The following is a 22,667-nucleotide window of genomic DNA, read 5'->3' as shown; positions in this document are numbered from 1 at the left end:
TAATTGAATCATCTTCTTGTAAGATATCAAGTTTTCACTTCCACATCTTGGGATCACAGTGACTAAACACTTATTCACTTTTTTACAGATGAGTTTTAGATACAACCATCAAAGTAGGCTGGTATCTTTTTTTTTACACATTTTGAAGGACGTGCCAGATTTGTTTATTACGGTATAATTAGTAATTATGGTATTTTGGTGGAAATTAAGATGACACTGATCCTCTCCGATTAATGGCTGATCCAATCAGTCATAGCTGTCAGAATATAATGGTTGGGAAAATCATACAAATAAAATACCATACTTAATCTCAAACACCTGCATTGCTTCATTTTATATACAAGGTTTTTTATTGTGACTTGCTTAGCACTTTCAGGATCTGTGCTCTGCAGTGGTTCATACCCGCTTCTACATTCACAACGCTCTGTTTATTGGATAATTAGTCTGCACTTTGCTATCATTTACAGTAGCACAGTTTAGTCAGAATTTTGGGCTGAATGTCTCTCACATACTAATAATATGACAATGTGAGACACAACTAACACAACGGGACAGTAGTTACATCACTATATTATAGTACATTTAGCTGTAATAAAGTAAACTCACCTTTGAAAAATTAATTTCTTTCACCTCAGGCTCTATTCAGAGGTACCGGCAACACGTAATGGGACCGTGCTGCTCTTTTTTCACTGATGACATTGTTTATGGCTTGACAGCAGAGAGACACGCTGGTGTCAGCGAGTGACATCTGTGCACCTCTGTGTTATTTATTCTAGCAATCAGCCATTTTGAAGGTTGGCATCAGCTGCTAGCTCACTAATGAAGTGTGACTGTGCTCAGTGTATAGAGGAAACACACCCCTATTAACCCCACAGATGCCATGCCAACAGTCTCACCTTGTTCCATTAGCAAAAGAAGCTTTAGAGAATCAAATTTAGCTTGAACGTGAATAGCGAGTCATTAACTGTTGTTTGGGTGAAGAAAAAGGCATATCTGACAATTCTGAATTTTTTCTCAGAATTGTGAGTAATAAACTTGTTGAGTTTATATCTTGAGTTAATATCTGATTAATTCTAATGAGAGGAAACTCAAAACTGCAAGAAAAAAAAAAGTCTGATTTGTGAGAGAGAAGAATAGTCCATGGCAGAAAATTAAACCAAATGATATAGAAATAAATAAATAAAAACGATTAATATTGCCAAGTATAGGTACAATACGGTTCCTTGTATTGGGTGTTGTACTCATACACCGATTAATACCACTGATAATGTAAAGGTCACTACATATATATAATATATATATATTATTTATTTACTTATTTTTTTGATAGGTAGGGTTCTGAGCGCACATTGCTTAATGTTGAATAAATTGCTGCTGAAAGTGAATGTGCCCTAGTGCGCTACTCACAGAATTGTTTTAACCCCCTCCTACTTGGTTAATCTTCTGTTCTCTGAGAGTGCAAGCTGTTCCCTTTACTTGAAAAACTGATAAAAGAGCACTATTTAAGATGGAGAAAATGAGAGAGGAAAATGCCATTGCTTCGCCTATAAAAAGTAATTTTGTGTGATTAAAGTAATGAATAAACGCTCAAATTTAAAAGGTCGTTTAAATTTGATCCAATCATCTACATTTTATCCCATGTTCCCCCTCTTTAGGGCTTCAGCAGGAGTGCAAACCAAACCAAGCAATCTTCATTTAAAAAAGAAAATTGTGAAACTGTGCACATATTATAGTATAAGTATTAATATAATTAAAACTTAATTATAAAGAAACACGGTTTAATCAAGCCAAAAAGGCTAATGGGAAGCTTTTAAAATGTCATTTTCGGGAACTTAATTTACCAGAGGATGTGTGGGCATGTGTAATATAAAAATCTGGTGTTTTTAAATGTGGGTGGCGGGTAAACATATGTTATATTATGACCTTGGTTTATTTCCATATGTGTGTTAAAGTGTGGTTGAACCTGTATGCTTTAATTATTGTGCGAGTTTGGCTTCTTTGCGTGTATGTGTGAGAATCTTCAGCACATCATGTGCAGGTAACCCTGCAAGTACATTACGAAGAGATTACCTTAGTAACTAAACTTTCCCGATATTATTTCTTTATGAATATAAGCATTTTTTTGTGACATATCAGGACACAACTCTGTATAATGACATGTGTATGACAGGTATTACAAGGAGATTCCAAACACTTCATACAAATCATACAGAATGAGGTTTTTTTGAGAAGATAAAAATACACAAAGTTTCCTGTGAGGTTTAGGGTTAGATGTAGGGTTGGTGTAGGGCTATAGAATATACAGTTTCTACAGTATAAAAACCATTACTCCTATGGGATGTCCCCACTTTTCACAAAAACAAACGTGTGTGCGTGTGTCTGTGTGTGTGTGTGTGTGTGTGTGTGTGTGTTCACTTGTGTTTTCTACATGTGCCTTTGTGTGTGCTATGTTTGGCTCTTCCCCCACCCTCCCCCTTCGGTTTGTGAGTTTGTTCAAATGCTCACACAAGTTATCTCTTAATGTCAACCAGATGTGTCATTGTTCTGCTATAGAACTGTTGTTATTTACAATTGTTTGCTAACTAATTTGTCCCACAATTTTAGGGTTTAGGAGAACTTAAAAAAAAAATATATATATATATATATATACACACAAATTAATTACCGACAATTTTTCAGCTGGCTTTTTAAAAAATGATTTGCCGTCACTGGTGTAAAGCAAGAACATTGACACCCATGGTATGGCAGCTTTGGTTCTTCTCTTTGTGGCTTGGAAGAGATTCTATAGAGCTTTTCTAAGTCTTTCAGAGTTCTTGTTTGAATGTGCAGTATGAAATGAAAAAATGTCATATGGTTTTAAAAGGGAGGTTGGAAATGGTTAAGCGTTGGGGTGTGTGTGGCTTATTTGGAGGGGTTAGGATCAGTGTCTGCCAGTGGGGATGGCATGAGGGCATCTCTAGATAAAGCTGCTTTGGCATCTTAAGGATCATGCTGTTTCTGTTTAACAGGAGGCTGTGATCACTGGACTTCTCTCCGAGACCTCTTACTCTGTTACTGTGGCAGCATACACTACCAAGGGAGATGGGGCACGCAGCAAAGCCAAAGTTGTCACCACCACCGGAGCAGGTAGAAACACATTCAAAATTCACCTGGTTTCATTCCAATGCATGTTTCTGGCCTCTAATAAATCTAATAACTTGCTTCACTTCTGGTACATCTTTTCTCAACTTTATTGTACTGAAAGGCCTGATTTATTTACAGATACATCACATTATAGTATGTCAGTTTCATCTTCATAAGTACTAAATACGAATGTGTCTGTCAAGGTTTTCAGTGACAGTTCATTGTCGAATGTCTGGTGACATTTAATCAAAAGCAGCTTTTCTGAGATTTTCTTCGATCAAAAAAGGGGGGAAAAAGACGAAAAGGTCTTCACTTTTTATTAAACATAAGTATTAATATTAAAGATTTAAGGTCAATATGAAAGAGCATTTACAAGTAATTTTACTTGTAAATAATTAAAAGTTTAAGGTTGATCAGATTTAGAGTTTGTTATATATTTTACAATGTAATTTAATCCTGTGCATTGTCAACAGCTGTTCACATGATCCTTCAGAAATCATTCTAATATGCTGATTTGCTTCTCAAGCAACATATTATCAATGTTGAAAATAGTTGTGCTTAATATTTACTTATTACTTATTTCAAAGGCGATAATATTATTGTGAAAACCATTAAAAAAAATAATAATTTGAAGATTTGTCCAAATAATAAAATAAGAAAAATAATAGGCCAGATCAAACATAGAAAAAAACAACAGGTTATTTGATACCTAATGGTGGCATGTGGTATTTGTGATCATGTGCAAATAACCCTCTTTTTAACAATGCTCTGTAAAATCTCACTCTCGCAGTGCCTGGGAAACCCACTATGATCATCAGCACCACCGTTGGCAACACAGCCCTCATCCAGTGGCAGCCTCCTAAGGACATGGTGGGTGAGCTGATTGGCTACCGACTGCGGTACAAGTGTGTGGAGGAAGAGAACTACGAAGTGCGTGAGTTCACACGCACCGACGACCACCACACCGCCACAGAACTGTACAAGGGTGCCACCTACACCTTCCACCTGAGCGCCAAGAACCGGGCGGGAGCTGGAGAGGAGTACGTAAAAGAGATCAGCACCCCGGAGGACGTGCCAAGTGGGTTTCCCCTAAACCTACGCGTTGTGGGCCTGACCACCTCCACCACCCGTCTTGCCTGGGACCCCCCGGCCCTGTCTGAGCGCAACGGCCGGATCACACAATACCTAGTGATGTACCGTGACATCAACAACATACAGAACGGCACCAATCGCACATCTGACACTCAGATGACCATCCAAGGGCTTCGACCAGACACCACCTATGATATCCGTGTGCAAGCCTTCACCAGCAAAGGAGGGGGTCCCATAAGTCCTAGTATCCAGAGCAGGACCATGTCTACATCACCTGGTTTGTGTTTAGACTGCATGGCTTAAACAGATCTAGAAATCCTTTCATCCCTCAGTGTAGTGTGAGGTGTAATTTACTGACTGTGTCAAGCTACAGATAATTACAGTGCACCATAACATAATTATAATGCACTTCATACACTTTATTTAATGATATACAGTGCATAAATGCTCACATACTACATACCTATTCATGTTCCCAGAAATTGTGGCCAGAAAATAGCACTGGAATGTTCATTTCTATCTACGTGTCCTCTGTTGGTCTCAGAAAAATCACTAGATAACCAACTAAATGTTATTATTTTTTCTGCAATAACACACGCTTGACATAACATAGCCATTTTTTTTTTTTTCATGCTAACACCGTGATAAATGTGCACTGTGAAAAAAATCTAATTATCTTCACATTGGGTGGTCTGTTTTTTAAGGCAAATGGAAAAATGTGCCTTGGTTTTTCCACTTTGTGATCATTCAAGTTCTGAGAAAAACAGAACGGAAAGAACTGAATGATTGTGTCTCGAATTATTAACTACAATGTAAGTTGTTAAAAACGGTTTTCGATAAGTGAAATAAAAATATTAGATGAATAAATAGATTTAAAAATGTGGAAAAATGTTATTGTTATTTTGCTAAAATTAAAAAAAAAAAAAATAATAATAATCTTATATTGAAACATAAAAAAGACATAATGAGAGCAATAAAGAATATAATCAAATCACTTAAACTAAAATGTAAATAGAAAACGGAAAATATAAAAAGAAGTGATAATTAAAAAAATATATAAAATACTATAATAATACAGAAATAACAGTAAAATCTAAGCTGAATAGCATGTTGGAGGGGGATGTATGGTTAGAGTCACTATTTCTTCATATTCTTCTCAACAAATAAGCTGATTTTCCATTGTACACAACAGCCTCAGACAGAAGCTGTATATCTTTCTTTATTAAAAAAATGATGCAAGTATAAGATATTAGTACTTTATTGCAGTGTCAGTAATTTCACACAACAAGAGATCAGTAAGCAGTCCCTACAGAAACCATTTCAGAAGCTCTGTTTTGTTTTAAATGTTACCTCATACATTATTCAAACCCTGAGCTTTAAATATATGTTTATGAAATCTCTGTTCTCTGTCTAATAGCATTTGCCACAAGTTTTGGTGTCAAAGCTGTGATGAAAACCTCGGTCCTTCTCACCTGGGAGCTACCAGAAAATTACAAATCCCAAGTGCCTTTTAAGGTAAGACCCTAATCACATACATAGACAAAGGTTCCTTGTATTAAAATATATTATTCACAATCTTTTTGTGTACCGTTGTTATATGCATGCACTCGAGAGCTGACTATATAATTGTCTAATTCCCATACAGAGGGATTACACAGCGACAGATGTAAATGTAATCCTACCTACTAGGTTTAAAATTCACATGTGCTTTAGCAAAATTGCCAGTCACACCATTTGTCAGAATGCAGAAACGCTGTGGAAAGTCTGTCAGAATGGTCTCTGGCCTACAGTGAACTTGACAGACAGTCTGTGTGGCGTCTCTGCATGCCAGCCACCGTGTAAGACCATAACAGTAATATCCTGATGGGCCAAGCCCAGAAAACAGCACACGGTTTCCATCGCTAAAAGCAGCTGCGTGGAGATAAAGTCTGTTTATGCAATCAGCTCTTTGTTTAAATGAAACTGAACGAAAATTAGATTTAGTGAGCCGTGCAACTGAGTGAAACTGAACCTCTCCCTCCTGCAGATCCTCTATAACCAGCAGAGTGTGGAAGTCCAGGGCAACCTCAAGAGGAAGCTGATCACACGACTGCAGCCAGACACTAATTACTCCTTTGTGCTGATGAGCCGGGGAAACAGCGCTGGTGGCCTGCAACAGCAGGTCTCCATTCGTACCGCACCCGACCTGTTCAAAACTAAACCTGTCTTGTTCACAACAGACCAGAGCAGCAATGGTAAACTCACCATTAACCTGCCCAAAGTGCCCACCACAGCTCCTGTCAGGTTAGTACTCTAGGACTATGACAACCCAAATAGGTCATGATTATATCGTTATGTGACCATGATAATATCGCGACATATTGCGATATCACAATATTGATAATATTGTTACATCCCTATTTTTTTTTAAATAGTTTATATAAACATGCAAAGAAAATGGGATATATTTTTAGTTGGGTGCAAAAGATTTTCAATTTATATTAAATGAAAAATTTATATTTTTTTATTATTCTTTTATTCATCCTACTTTGCCTCTATTTAAACCTCATAAATCCATACAGATACAGTGATGCTGCTCGGAGTTATGCCTGCAGCCCCATTCGGGTCAATGACGGCATGCTTTCCGTTCTGCAGTGTAGCTCACACACCATTACCATGCAATTATTCCCCCCCCAACTGAACACTCAGACGAAATCTCCCCACCTCAGCAAACAGCCATCCTGCCAACGCTGCAGATTCCAGCTTCTCTTTAAACCCAAAGTAACGTCATCCTACTGTATTCAGCTTTACATCTGACCTTCTCCTGAAAAAGCGGCTGATTTTTCGAACTACCAGAAGGTCCTTGTCGGGCTCAAGTGACATCGACGTGTTTCCACTTCATTCTCCTCCGAGCTGTGCGCCGAAGGATGAATCGTGATGGAATGCTTAGAAATCAATAGTGGAGAATGTGCCGGCAGACAGGCTGTATTCTATCTTAGCTGAGGGTTTGAGGCTTGGTTTGAGACCACTTAGAGTGCAGCCTGTCGTGATGGAGGATAGGAACACATCCTGCTTCATTTCTGATGTTCTTGCCACAGAGAGCCCATCATTACGGCTGAGTGCTCTTCACAGGAGCTCCTGGTGATGGGTGGAGGCCCTTCAGTTATCGTACCACTTAAATGTGTCATCATAATTTATGCATGAGAAAGGCCACTTATGTTTATATGTAATTTTCAACACTTAATTTTTCATGAATGAGGAGGTAATGGAAGAAAAGTGGAGATTGTTTTTGTCCTTAGAGAGGAACATGTTGTTTGTGAGTCACGCTTTTCCACAGCCAATTATGTTCCCTAAAAAGAAATGAAACTAATTTGCGAGCGAACCGCAAGCTGGGAGATTTCTTCTCTGACGTCTTGGCTGTTGACAAAACCTGGTGCACTGTGGTCCAAAAAAAAAATACTTGTTGCCAATCCCAGAAGAACAGGGCTGTGCTCCATAGTGCATTTATTTGATTGGTAAAAAGATTGTACCAGAGTGTTGAGGATAAGAAAGTCTTGGAGAAGATTGGCATTTGGAGTAGAGCTGATTGATGTGGGATTTCGTGTCAGACACAGCGCTTCGTTCTCCAGTAAATGGCGGAGCTCTGAAGCACAGATGGAGTTTTTCTTGGAGCTGATTTTGAAAATGCCTCTTGCATCAGACTCGGGCCAAATTAAAGCCTCATCTTATTATGAGCAGCTGAATGCCGCTCTCCTAAAGTTATGCTTGTCTGGACCACCTGACAGCTCGTTCTGAGTGCTTCATTTCAGATAAGATAGACCTGATTATTAAAAACCAGTAGTGTTGAGGTGATTAACTGGAGCTATTTCCCAGAAAGCAAGTCATCAGTTTTTCTACACACTCACACACCTGGAATGGGCCACTTTCAATTCCCACCAGCTGAGATCTACAGCCTTTTTCTGGTGTAAATAGTGACACTTGTTAAATTTGCTGTAGTGCATTTGAGAGTAGTGAAGGTTTAAATGCTAATATTGTTTTTTTCTGTATAGGTGGTACTACATTGTTGTCATGCCCGGGTCTCTTGCATCATCTCGTAAATGGGTTAATCCTGACGAGATGGAGCTGGATGAGGTGAGATATCCCTGTTTTTATTATTATAATTATTATTATTATTTCCAGGTTAACACTTTATTTTGATAGTCCACTTTACACATTTTACTAACAGTAAGTAACTGTGCAACTATGCCAACTAGCAGTCATTAGAATAGTAGTAAACTGTCTGCTTCCAAGTCTTGTCTTTTTAATTTATCATTAGTTTTCCAAATATCACTGAAATGCTGTTGTTTGTCTGTTGTCCTGCACTAATTCATCTCTGCCTGACCTCTTCCACAGCTCTTGGAATCTACTGAGGGAGCTCTGCTCAGGAGACGACGTCACACGGACACTGTTAGGCCGTACATCGCCGCAAAGCTGGCCTCCCTCCCAGACACCTTCACCCTGGGCGACGAAAAGACATACAATGGCTTCTACAACCGTCCCCTTCCTAACAACCACTATCAGTGCTTTGTCATGGCTGAACTCAAGGACCAATACCCAGTTATTGCCAATGAGAAGCAGGTACTACGCCGGCTTGTAATTTGGTCAAACAATGTGGAAACTACACGTACATTTGTAGATTTGGTGTATTTAAGCTTCTCAGAAAATTTCAGCTTGAGTTGCAGGCGCACAAGCAGTTATTCTGTGAGTCTTACCAAAGCTTTGTCCTAATAAGCAGCAAAGCTCAATAAGCTTTGTTTGTCGATCAAGCATTAGCTTAAACGCCTTGCCGGTTCCCTCAGCCCCATTTTTCCATCTGCTTCACTAACAAATCAAAGATTCGAACTCGGCGCCCTCACAGCCGTGAAAATAATCGTCTCTGAAACTTATAGCCCAGACCTCCAGAGGACCAGTTGGATAAATATTCATAATTTTCCTCTCATGATAGCGTCAGCAGTGTTTGGCACTTTGAGCTCCTCCATCTCGACTCTGTGGAAAGAGCAGGAGAATGGATTTGTGTGGCAGGGCTTTGGTAGCAAGGAGGCTTGTCCTGATTCCCTTGAAGCTGACTCTTAAGTATCCCTCAAGCTTAGGCATTAATCTGTCTGCCATGTTTTATGAGAAGAAGAGGACAGCTTCCTCACTCAGCACTTCAAAGGCCCTGTTTCCCCTTCCTTAACTCCGTCAACCTTTCCGGCCTGAGCCGTTCCCTCGGACTTCCATGAGGTGAGCCTGATCTGCAGAGACTCTACCTGGAATCCTCTTTAACTAATAAAGATTAAACAAGCACGTTGATGATTTAAGAATGATTAGATGAGTGTGTAAGGTTCAAAAGAACAAATCTAGCCATTTGTCCTTGGCCAGAGAATAATATCTCAGAGGAATGGCCAATGCCCCACATCTAATGCTCTTGTGCCCCTCGGATCTGGCTCTCCAGTAGCTCTCCTGCTGCGGAGCTGTCATAGGAAATGAATGAACAGCTCGGATATGAGCTGAGCTCCAGCACAGGGGCCTTTAGAGCATATAAAGCCTGGAGCTCAGCACAGAAACACAGCCCCATTGAAAAGCAGTGAAGGAACAGTATAGGACTGGGATTAAAGCTACAGACTGGTACTGCGTGTAATAATAAATAAAATAAATATTTGAAATGAAATCACTATTGTTTCAGATGTGGGCAAAATTTACCAAATAAAATGTGACCAAATGCTTTTTAAAAATAATACTAGTAATAATTTTAACAAACTAAATTAATAAATCAACCAAATTAAATGACCTTTCAAATTTAAATATATACAGTACGTTAAAATTAGTGCTGAAAAACGATTAATCATTATTAATCGCATCCAAAATGAACATTTTGTTTACATAATTTATGTATGTGTACTGTTTATTTATGTACATATTAATACACACACATTCAGTATATATTTAGAAAATATTTACATGTATACATATTTATATTAGTATATTATATTTACGTAGTCAATATATAAACAACATTTTTCCTAAATATACACATGCATGTATTTTAATATATATATATATATATATATATATATATATATATATATATATATACATACACACACACACCGTACACACTCATATACAGTATTATGTAAACAAAATATTTTATTTTGGATGCGATTCATTGCGATTAAGTGTTTGACAGCATTAGTTAAAATAGTTATATGCTATATAGGTTTTGGGTTGAAACTACAGAATATGACTAGGCATAAATAGTGCTTTTCCAATGAATCACAAAATGTACAAAATATAGTGTGACTAAATCCTATTTCGTAATCTAAATTAAAAATGAATATAAATAGTATTAATATATTCAAGATTGTATAAGATTATGTAAGTTTCTGTATATATTAAATATATACATAAAAGGTTAATATATTTAAAAAACAAAACAATGTTTTTATTTAAAATAATACTTAGTATTAAAAATAATAAGTTATTTAAAATGTAAACCTAAGTATCCAGTAGGTTTCTATAATGTTTATCCAGCAACAGCTTTAGCATGCAAAACTTGCTTGATTGTTTTATTTATTTATTAAGCATAAGGAGTTGGTCGTAGGCTTCTCATTCTGAAGCTTGAGTCAACTTCATCTCTTGTTCAGCACTACATATTAGCTTTGCACAAGCATCACTTATGGCACATACACAATCCCAGAGGAGTGTGAAATCAGATGATAGATCGAATGTGTAAACAGAATCTGTTTAAACAAGTGCGGACAAGCAAGCTTAAGCGGTTACGTTAAACGGGAGCATGAGACAGCACTTTGCCAGGTAAAAAAAAAAAGAGAGATGTTGAGAGGAAAAGGCGCATTAGAGAACAGTGAACTTTTAAAGAAAGAAGCAGAAGGAAAAAACAGAACCAAGAGGAAGGGAGAAAGTGTCAGCTGGCGGGTGGAGTTAGGAAGGAGGGCCTGTGGCGGCCGAGCTGTTTCTGCCAGATAAAGTGTTTACATTAGCAGAATGCCCGCACTGAGACCCCAGCGCTGAGATGATGTCGTTAACCGTTCCTCTTCTGCCTGAGGACGCACGCACATCCTTATCCGCTCAATGGATTTTGCGTTAGTTAGTATTCAGCTTTCTTGTGGTTTTTTTTTTTTGTCCTTGTCTGTAGGAAATATGAAACACATTAGTGACGTTAACTTCCTTTAACACATCGTACTCAAATTGTGTTAAAGCGCCAGAGGAAGCAGTCGAGTGCTGTCGTTTCATTCACCTCTAAAACATCAGTAGAAAATGCACTGAAAATGAATAAAAACAAGATTTTTGAATCGCTCTGAATGGGGGCATCTCACAAAGAAATGTCTAGCTTATGTTTTATTACACAAAAAGAGGCCTATTTTAGGACCATTAAAACTGGCATTTATGTTCAAATACTCATTACTGTAGTGCGAAAAATGTCATTCTCATTAATGTAATACAGTAATGTGGCTAATTGTACATTTAACATTTATATTCCATCATTCAAAAGAAGCTTTTATCCCAAGTGACTCACAAATGAGGAAAATCACAAACGATTTATCATAAGCGAAGCAACAATATTCACAGCACTGCAGTGCAGAGCATTGAGATTAGAGAAGCTGGAGCAGAAGTACAGTATAGATTACAAAAAAAGAGGTTTATTTAGAAATTGCCTTCCTTTTCTGTTATTCATTTATTTTCTTATTTATTTAATTTTTTTATGATTCACATTATTAAATTTTTTTATATCGGACAAGCATTTATCTTTACCCTTGTAAAACCAGCTTAACATAGTCTCCTAACCAGCATAAAGAATCATTTAAATCTCTTCCTTAATATTCTAAATGTTTGGCCTACCTGACCATGACAATCAGCTAATAATAAGACATTCGGTTGATTACCGTATTTTTCAGACTATAAGTCGCACCTGAGTATAAGTCGCATCTGTCCAAAATATCTCATGATGAGGAAAAAAAACATATTAGTCGCACTGGATTATAAGTTGCATTTATTTAGAACCAAGAACCAAGAGAAAACATTACTGTCTACAGCCGCAAGAGGGCGCTCTGTGCTGCTCAGTGTAGGCTACAGGAGCTCTGAGCAGTATAGAGCGCCCTCTCGCGGCTGTAGAAGGTAATGTTTTCTCTTGGTTCATTTCTCTTAGTTCAAGTCGTAGGACCAGGCAAACTATGAAAAAAAGTGCACTTATAATCTGGAAAATACGGTACTTGATTTCTGTTTTTGAATTGTCTTTGTGTAGCCACGCCCACAGAGAACTCTCATTGGTCCAGAATCCTCTCCTACATGACTGTATACAAAAGGTGGTGCTGGTTTTACATGGTTTAGCTGGGTTGATTAAGTTGACAAACCCAATAAACCTGGTAAATTGAGTCGTTAAAAGCCGGTAGCCAACTTTCAACCTGCAAAAAAGATGCTCCAAAACCTAGCTCGAGCTAATGACCTGTTTTTTTTCCAATATGGTTAATAAAGAAAAGACACAATTATGCAGTGAAATGTATATTTCCGCTACATCGCACACATATAACCACCCACGCTCACATACACATTAACAGTGAGATTGTCGTATCAGCAGTGGCGATAACGCAAAGTCTTCATGACTTCATGACTCTCCTCCAGCTAATATCCTGCTTATCTCTTCAATTAATGTCTGTCAAGCTGAGCTGAGCAAGTGATCCGGATTATGGCGCCCCGCTCTGTGCGACGGGATGAAGCGAGAGGAAGAGAGATAGAGAAAAAGATGAAGGCGGAGGGGTTTGGCCCTCAGGGAAATAGTGTCCATGTGGATTGCCTCTCCCAAAGCAGACAAAGAGAGCGGTAGTGACAGGCCCATCTTTTCTCACCTTCCTTTATTTCCTTTTATTCTTTTTTTTTTTTTTTTTTTTTTTGGGCAAGCGGTTTGTGAGGCAAAATTCGAACCTTACCCATGGCGTGTGCATGGAAGAAGGCACAGCAGGGAGATGTCTCATTTAAGTCCCTTCACACTAGCTCTTTTTTCTTCCTGTCACTCCCTCCCTCCAGCCAGCTCACTATCACCATGGTTTGAGCACTAATGAAGAGGATATGATTCCTCTCCTCAGCTTCCATTTATCAAAGCCACAGAGAAGAGAGAGAGAGAGAGAGAGAGAGAGAGAGAGAACGCGCATAGGTCCTCTCCCTCTATGTTCTTCTCACACAAACTCCTCTTTTTATGTGTGTGTGTGAATCTTCCTCTACATGGTCACATGTACTCAGAGATGTGACTTATGCTAATCAAAGGTGAATGTGTGTATGGCGAGGGTTTAGAGGGAATATACCAAGCCTGACATGGAGACAAATGTGAGGATGTGCCATTTATCGTCTTAATTTTTTTTGTTTTTTTTTGTTTTTTTTAATTAAAGTTAAACCATTCCTGGAAAACCCAGAAATTGGGAGGGATTTAAAAAAATGTGATTTCAAAAACTGAAAGTGTCATGATGTAATTAATATAATATACAATACTGTTTAATTGTTTGGGTCAGTATTTTTTTTTTATTATTGTTTTTGTGTGTGTGTGTTAGGATTATAAATTATATTTAAAAGGTAACAATTATTGTAATTGTTTTTTTTTTAAAGATTTTACAGTATTACTGTTTTTAATGTTATTATTATTATTAAATCAGCGCTGCCTTCAGCAAAGAATATACAAATAAGGGTTATTTATACACAAGATTTCATTGGCTTTTCTTCAGACATAATTATTGTGTAGCTTGTTAAACTCTCTGTGGACTAACTCAAACTCTCTCTCTCTCTCTCTCGCTGTAGCGGACCTTCTCGGCCAGCCCATACTCGGACCCCATCGTCGTGCCGGATATACCCGTTATCCAGCCCAGTGTGGAACAGCCTGAGATGCTTTGGGTTATGGGCCCCGTTCTTGCAGTAGTGCTCATCGTCATCATAGTCATCGCCATCCTGCTCTTCAAGAGGTGAGCAAGAGTTTTCCCACCACTCCTTCCTTCCAGCAGCAGCTTCCTTAGCGTACAACTTTTTTGCCATTGCAAAAGATGTATTTGTTGTAAATAGTATACCAATATATGAAACACAGCTCACTCGTCACTTGCATGGCAAGAAGCTTTGTTATGGTCAACGCTGCAAATTACCCTGAACCTGTTGTGAAATCTTCGTGGGGAACTTGTTTCGCCCTATTGCAATGACTGGATTTCACACACAAAAGTTTGCTAAACAACAGTAAATAAGACTTCATGAAATAAGACTCGTTCCTCCTTATAATATGGTATTTCAATTTGTCTTTTGAATTAATTTCTTAAGGGGTGTTTCTCAGTGATTGATTAATCATAATTCCATGTAATTATGTCTATATTCTATTAAATGACTGCCCCAGTTTTCGAGGGGATGTGAAGTGTGGCCAACTTGGTTTTTTTTTTTTTCTTTCTTTCTTTTTTTTGTGAGCGCATTTCTCTCAAAGTTTACTAGATGTGATGGTAATACAAATATAAGCCTCTTTGAAGGTCTCCTTTTAGATGAAATGCACCCCTACACATCATCGTCGGCATGACTCTGAATTCAGGGCTGCTTTGTACGCGGAACAAGATGTAGCTAATTTTAGCTAGCTTTTCCACGGAGAGAACAAAAGGAGGACATTATTCATAATGACATCTTGACTCAGCCGAATAAGGCAGACATGTAGCTAGCGGTGTGACCCGGTGGTCCCATTCACAACGCTGATACAGTACTGACTAATGCTCCCCCCAGCCCGTCTTTGTAAAATCCCTTACTTCAGAGCAAACCTTGCATTTGTTTTGCTCAGATTTTCTCAGCGTTCAACACAAATCCACCATCTCAGCCCCCCTGATGTTACAGGACTCTTTTAGCCTTGCAGTGACTCAGATTGAGGCCATTCCCAAGCGAAGATGCAGCAGCGAAACGGCGGCGTCAGCTTTCGGTCTCAGCAGGCGAGCGGTTATGTGGCGGTGCTGCCACACCCTGCTGATGCTATTCTAAAAGCTGTCATCTTCCACTGCCCACCGCTGCGAGCCCGATAGTCCAGCTAGTAGCTCTACTATTGTACGCCCGCAGAACTGATAACTGGCCTTAACTTTCTCTCTCCTGTTCACTCTGACAGTCGTGCTGTCACTGGAGGTCAAAAGTAGCTGTATTGTATTGTTTGTTGCTAACAGGCATTCCGGTTACACTTTATTTTAAGGTCCGATTCTCGCTATTAACAAACTATTAACTATGACTTTTGCCTCAATAAACTCTTAATTTGCTGCTTATTAATAGTTAGTAAGGTAGTTGTTAGGTTTAGGTATTGGTAGGATTAGAGATATAGAGTATGGTCATGTAGAATATGTGCTTTATAAAGTACTAATAAACAGCCAATTTGTTAATTATAGGCATGCTAATAAGCAAATAGTTAATCGTGTGATTTGGTCCCTATATTAAAGTGTAACTGGTGTTCCTGCCACTGGATGCTGTAACGCTGCACAACTAGCCAATAGCTTTTTGCTAAATCTGATCACAAATGAGATCACAGGCCTTTGTGAAAAAGAATTTTCTTCTTTTTTTTTTTTTTGTTTTGCTTTTAACATTTAATTATTTAAGGATGCACAGTATTAATATTTTTATAATATTAATAATTTCTTATTTTAATCGATAAATGCTTGTGTTAAAATTGTGTACTAAATTCAGTGCTAAAATCTGTTATTTTTTAAAGCCACTAGTGAATTTAGGAAATGCACAGTATAATTAATTTTGAGATTAGCTAAACATCACATTTGACAACGTTTTTATGATTAGTATGAGCGTTAGATGATGGCATAAGTAAGCTAAATGTAAAAATAATGTATCTGTTTGTACATAAATTTAAAAAAAAAGTGTATGATATGTTATATGAACAAGATCGAAAAGAGAGGGGCTTTTTGAAGAGAGGTTGTTTTTTAACTCCATAAATGAAAAAAAAAATCTCTAAGATTGGTCGATAACCAATATGGTTCTGACATGTATATTTGGGTACACCTATAATTGTGTGTTTGTACATATAAATCAAAACTGTCATAATGTTTTTACTTCGTCCCTGGATGTGGGCAGAAAAGATGTTGAATCACCTACTTAATATTCATTAGCTGAAGCAAAGGCTAAGTTTGTGTCAGTCAGTCATTTAATACCCATTCATTTTCTCTTTTTAATTTACCATCTTCAAACACAAAGTCAGATTACTGCAAGACGTTTTTGAAGTTAGCCACACAACTCACTTTGGTCTCTGGGTATCTGTCAGCCTCTAATCACGTGTTTCTTCCTTCCTCCGCTCCGTACAAATGCAGCAAACAGGAGAGGTAGGTACCTTCAGATCATGGCCAGGTGTCATTCAGTCCCAGTGTTCATTTCAGAAGTGTCATCTGTCTCGCTCTTCACAGGCTGCAGGGTCTGCAGGTGTGCCCGCGCACGTTACTGTACATTAGCATGTTGTTTTGAATGACTATCCGTTCGGATCATCCAAAACCAATCCAAAAAGCTCAGCTTTTTGAATCTAGATTAACATTAGTTCACCCTCATACCCTGCTGTCGTTGAAAAGCTTTGGGTTTACGTCGTTACAGTGGTGCATGCCTGCTGTTGTGATCGTGACGTTTTATTCTTGGAGATGTTTTTTTCTGTTTGTTTTTTAGTTTTTTTGCTGTGCCGTGTTGATTCTGTCCGTGCTGTCCTTCACCGCCTCCTGAAGGTCACTCAGACTGAGTGTGTGCAGTCAGCCTTTCTGCTGTCTCACCTGAGCCCTGAATGGCCCATTGTAAAGGAAATGCCAGCCCGGCGGCTGCCGAAATAGAAATGTTCTTGTCTTCAAAGCTGACATTTCCATCCAGCGAATTGTTCGGTTTCATTTTTCCCCTTCCTTCTTACTGCCTAATGTATGAAATACCACTCTCACGCACATACGATGGCAAAATGGCCATTTTCTGTTATTTTTATCTCCTGCGTTTTATTCTGAACCCAGTACAAATGGATCCTTTTAGCCTCTGGTGTATATGTATTAACTCCAAACTGAATAATTGAAGCGTGCTGAGACTTACTGTACTTACAATAAGAGGCGAGGGGCTATGTGTCCAGTGCTCTAGTGATTAGCCCAGCTCTGTTAAACGCCATATGCTGTAAAGCCTTCGGTGCAGCCTGCCTCGCTGGTGTCAGCCTCATTTGAGCTCTTCGGGCTTTATGAAAGCTAGAAAACTGTGCTCAGAACCTTACAAATTGAGTGCAGTGAGATGTGAAATTCCCCGTGCAGTTGGCTCTCCCATTTTCGTTAGGGATTTGTGTCCGTGTGTCTGAGGATGGGTTTCCACTGACAGATGTTCTGCGTTTGTGTGTGTGTATGTATACACGACAGCTTTACCTGCTGGAAGAGCGCTCTTGGGAGTGCAGGTGCTACAGTGGCGTAATTACCGGTGTTGTGCCATCCAGCTGATGTGCTAATTACCTAGTCGCCTTGTTTTCCCCACAAACAAGGAGCGTCGCGCCCTGAATATTTAGTGAGCTTGCAAACAGATTCAAGTGAAGCGCTGAACAAACATGCTATTTGGCTTTTATTTCGGATCACTTTGACCCCTTTCGTATCCCAAAGGGAATTCCTAATGTGCTCTAAAAGCAGTGAGGCTTTAACAGGAAATGAAGCTTGTGCTTTTTAGGCTGATTAATTTGTTGTCTTTAAGACCTCATGAAAACAAACTTGGAATTTTGTGGCTTGTAGTCATACTATATATGTGTGTGTTTGTGTGTGTGTGTGTGCGTGTGTATGTGCATTTATACAGATAATAAATAAGTGCATGTAAAAATGTTCAGCAAGCAGCTGAGAGGAGCAGTGCTTTCAGTTAAAACAGATATTATGTTGCTTCTCTAATTTTACATGAATGTATAGCCAAAATCAAAGCACAGCTATTGACTTTATCTTATGTGTGTTTGATTTCATCAGATGACGGCTCGATTATAAATAAGGATTTTTGTGCAGATTAACATATTGATGGGAGAGCTTGTTATTAATTCAGTAACTATTTCATATTAGTAAAAAAAAAAAATGTAATAATAAATAATGAATGTATAGCATGTCCAGCAGAAGTGAGCTGCCAGGATGTGCAGAAATGTAATCAGGCTTTTAACATAACATTTACATTTAACAGACGCTTTCATCCAAAGCGACTTACGGTGTATTCAGGCTATATATTTTTTATTTTTACCAGTATGTGTGTTCCCTGGGAATTGAACCCACAACCTTTTGCACTGCTAAGGCAATGCTCTACCACTGAGCCACAAGAAAACTTGCTTCTGTAAGTAAATTGCTGCAGTGCAAAGAAAGGGAAGTAATGAGAACCTGGTATTTCTGTTCTTTTTTCATATGTCTAATATACATGATCAAGTCCTTGACAAACATCTATGACCTTTGAAACATGTCTGGTCTTCATGCTTCATGTTGACTGGTTTTACTAATAATAAGCTTACATTTGCATAAAGCATCCATATTTGTCCATGCCCATGTTGATTAGAGTATTAAAAACTTAAAAATTATTAATTTAAGGTACATTTAGAACAGATAGATATCTGTGATTAAGTTTCAATTGATCGCAAGTTAACTCATGACAGTCATGTGAATAATCGATTGACACCGCCAGTTAAATTATATTATATTATATGTAAAGATAATACAAACATTTAGTGTAAGTTTGGAGTTAGTTAGATGGTAAAAAAAGTAAAGTAAAATGGTAATTTTGTGAAATGTTTTTATTTGAAAAAAACTATTTTCTAATTGATGAATTTAATGAATTTAAATGTATTCATGTGATGGCAAAGCTAAATGTTTATCAGCCATTACTCCAGTCTTCAGTGTCACATGATCCAGCAAAAATAATTCTAATATGCTGATCTAGTGCATTATAAATGTTGAATACAAAAATGTAATGTGAAAATGTTGTAAAAATGTAAATTATTGTTAATCAGTCTTATGCATCAGAGATATATAAGAATATAATTTTCTTAAAAAAAAAAAGAAAGAACGAAAGATATTGGGCCCTATCTTGCACCCAGCGCAATTGACTTTGTACACTGACGCATGTGTCATTCCTATTTTGCACCCGCGCAAAGCGCGCTTTTCCCTCCACAGAAGCACGTCGCTAAACTAGTGAATGAACTTGCGCTCCCTGGGCGGTTCAGCGCAAAAAAGGAGGCGTGTTCCGGCGCAAACAATCCCTGGTGCTATTTTGCTGTTCCATTAAACAATTGCGCCACTGACCAGAAAAAACCTAGTCTAAAGTCAGTGGCGCGTTGCGCGTTGTTCATTATGCTATTTTAAGGGCGCATGCTTGGCCATAATGTATAGCGTGCACAACGCGCATACACTTTGCTCATGTAATCTACACAGATGCAACAGTTATTTTTGCAAATCATAAATTGTTACACTAAAAAAATATTAACACATGAGATGACGGAAATCATTGTGGTGTGCCACGAAGATGTGAAAAAAATAGGCATAAAACTAGCTCACAAATTATTCAGGCTAATTATTCTCCCATCCCCATACAACACAACTTCTCTGTCTTTCACTGCTCTTACAAGAACATCAGTCTCCTCGGCTGTGAACCGCTCCTGGCGTGCGCCTGGTAAATACGCCATAATAATAGCAATCCATAATGGAACTTGCGCACCTGCTTTTAAAGGGAATGTTGGATGACGCTCTGATTGGTTTATTTCACGTTACGCCCAAACCACACCTATGAATAATGAAGCTACTTCAGACCAACCCATTTTAGATTTGCGCCGGGCGCAAGAGCCATTTATCCCGCCGGGAAAATAGCAACAGCGCCGAGACCCGCCCACAAAGTTACTTGCGTTTCGCGCTTTGACACTTGCGTTTCAGATCGTTAAAATAGGGCCCATAGACCCCAGACTTTTGAATTATATTTTTCAATATAATGGACTGAATCTTTTGTCCAATCAATTTCTCTTTCATAAATCATGTATTGAGTCACCAACGCAGGATGTTAAAAAGATGTTAATTGGTTATGGAGATGCTTTGTCCACATTTCACTGTCCCATCCCTCAAAACTCCGTTATCCGTTTCAAATCTTCTGAATCTGTTGGCCTTCTCTGTTGGTGGGTCTGACGTGGTCTGAATGTGTCAACAGAAGCACTCATGCTGACTCCATTTTGCTCTTACAGGAAGAGGGCGTCCCCCCTACCGAAAGATGATCACTCTGGGGGTGTGAAGGATTGTCTTCTGGCCAACTCGTCTGATCCTGTAGAAATGAGGAGACTCAACTACCAGACACCAGGTAACACACCATATGTACTGTAGGCACACACTACCAGTCTGCCAGAGCCCCATGTGTTCTCCACCATATGCACGCATACACTTTTCCTCTGACTCAATGTGTGATATTTGAGCTTATCACCATATGCACAAGGACAAAATCAGCCTCTTCCTTACAAAGGCAATGCATGCACATCATCCATTGTACTATATCATCTGTATCTTGTTCAGTAACACTGATATTATTTTTTCTGTACACAAACACGCGTCAAGCATATGCCACCGAATGTGTCATTTAGCATAAACAGGATATGTATGCATGCGCACATGCAGGCAGACAGCGACTGAAGTGACAGAGTGTCTTTGTAATCAGAATGATCTATTACTGCCGTACATATCTTCCAATCTTCACAGCCCACCCACAACAGTCGTAAAAACACAGCACATGAGAGAGGAGAGGAGGCACTTTCAGTCATAACACTGAATCTGAAAGCCAGATGAAAGCTGCTCTTCAGAAATGCTGTTATGTGATTGGTTGTTTATTATTTATTTTATTTCATTTGTAATAAATATGCTTTATTGCAATAAAGCTATTTCATTTTTAAAATGAAGATTTAGAACAGTGTAAGGTGTAAGGTCATTACTAAATAAGCAGTAGCTGTAGGAAAGTGTAATGTAGCACAATATTTCATATTACTATTTGTAATTTGGTTGCTCTGAATTCAGCTGTTCGTTGCAGTCCCTCCATTTACTGTCTCATCTCCTTGGAGTGTCTTATATGGACTCAATTCACCCAAAGGCCTCTTGCACTCTTTCAACCCCTCTTTGTTAATTAGCCTTCCTGCTTTCCATTCCCAAGGTGAGTGAGAGGCAGATCTGTGACGCTAAGAGAAAATGTCAGGCCTGCCTCTCTCTCCTCTAATAGCGGAGCGGTGGCAGTCGAGCCAGGTTATTACAGACCCTTTCAGTCCTGAAGAGCACATAATTACCACAGGCAAAACAGCCATACAGCTCTCTTACCGCGAATCCCCGCTGCCGCAGCCAGCGGTTTTCATATGGCAGCGGAGTGGCGACAAGCGCACTTCACATTTGAGCGTTTGATTAATTTTTGAAACACCATTTGTGTTGTTTATGAGGACAAATTATGTGATGGTATATTCAATTAGGGGTTTTTCTTCAACTACAGATACTTTTATGCCTTGGGGGGATTTTTTATTAAAAGGTTTTTCTTCTGTTGCTTATTTAAAGGTTACATTAAAACTAGAAAAAAAAAATGTGTGCCTTCCTAATTTTTTATGTCTTATGTCAAGATTAAAATAAATATGAAAATCCAACTTAATATTAATGATTTTATCACTAAGAGGGTTAAATTAAACAAAAGCCATTTTAATCTTTATTATTTAATATTTTATTTGTGAAAATAATGAGTCATTTATGAATGTCCGTCAGTTGCAGTATCATTTTCAATTACAACCAGCAATTTTGCTAATATTACAAACATGATGTGTGATGAAAAAAAAAAAAAATTAAGGTAATAAATATCACACATAATACAACGTATGTAAACATATGATTTAAATAGGATACATGATGCACTAGTTATGAAAATAGCCTTCTGAAAAAGCAAGATAAAAAAAAAAAATTAAGTGATGAAAATGATATTTTGGTGAATGTTTTAGAAGAAAAAAATGACAGAATTCTCCTGTGATGCATGTACAGTATTGGACCTAATTGAAGAAACTTTATTTCCTGCCATTGTCTTGAATGTAGCAGTAAGGTTATGTTTCCAGACCCTTATCCATACATTTCTGGTTACATTTTCACTTGAATGACCTTGGACATTCATTTCAACTCCAGACATCTTGTAATTTGCTTCTCCCTGCTTTGCATGCTGGGTTGTAGGTCTTCACTGCCTAATTAACTTGCTGTTTAACATGAATGTAGCCTGTGCTGCATTCACTTAATGTGCTCATGGTGCAGCTTATTGTGCTGTTAGCCTCTAAATATACATACAGTATTGTTCAAAATAATAGCAGTACAATGTGACTAACCAGAATAATCAAGGTTTTTAGTATATTTTTTATTGCTACGTGGCAAACAAGTTACCAGTAGGTTCAGTAGATTGTCAGAAAACAAACAAGACCCAGCATTCATGATATGCACGCTCTT

General features: G+C 38.2%; 1 protein-coding gene across 7 annotated transcripts in view; it reads left to right on the top strand.

The window, feature by feature from the left end:
* Positions 1–22,667, top strand: part of ptprfb (protein tyrosine phosphatase receptor type Fb) — a 179,163-nt gene that overhangs the window by 134,246 nt on the left and 22,250 nt on the right. For all 7 annotated transcript variants that reach the window (XM_052548628.1, XM_052548626.1, XM_052548627.1 and 4 more), the window contains 8 exons: positions 3,009–3,126; positions 3,914–4,492; positions 5,633–5,730; positions 6,242–6,498; positions 8,244–8,325; positions 8,587–8,811; positions 14,017–14,177; positions 20,408–20,520. In XM_052548628.1, the coding sequence (XP_052404588.1) occupies positions 3,009–3,126; positions 3,914–4,492; positions 5,633–5,730; positions 6,242–6,498; positions 8,244–8,325; positions 8,587–8,811; positions 14,017–14,177; positions 20,408–20,520 (1,633 nt within the window). The remainder of the gene's footprint in view (positions 1–3,008; positions 3,127–3,913; positions 4,493–5,632; positions 5,731–6,241; positions 6,499–8,243; positions 8,326–8,586; positions 8,812–14,016; positions 14,178–20,407; positions 20,521–22,667) is intronic.

Source organism: Carassius gibelio, chromosome B2, assembly GCF_023724105.1.
Source record: "Carassius gibelio isolate Cgi1373 ecotype wild population from Czech Republic chromosome B2, carGib1.2-hapl.c, whole genome shotgun sequence".
Classification (NCBI taxonomy): domain Eukaryota; kingdom Metazoa; phylum Chordata; class Actinopteri; order Cypriniformes; family Cyprinidae; genus Carassius; species Carassius gibelio.
The sequence above is the reverse complement of the archived record's forward strand: the minus strand, read 5'-3'. Positions and strand labels throughout refer to the sequence as shown.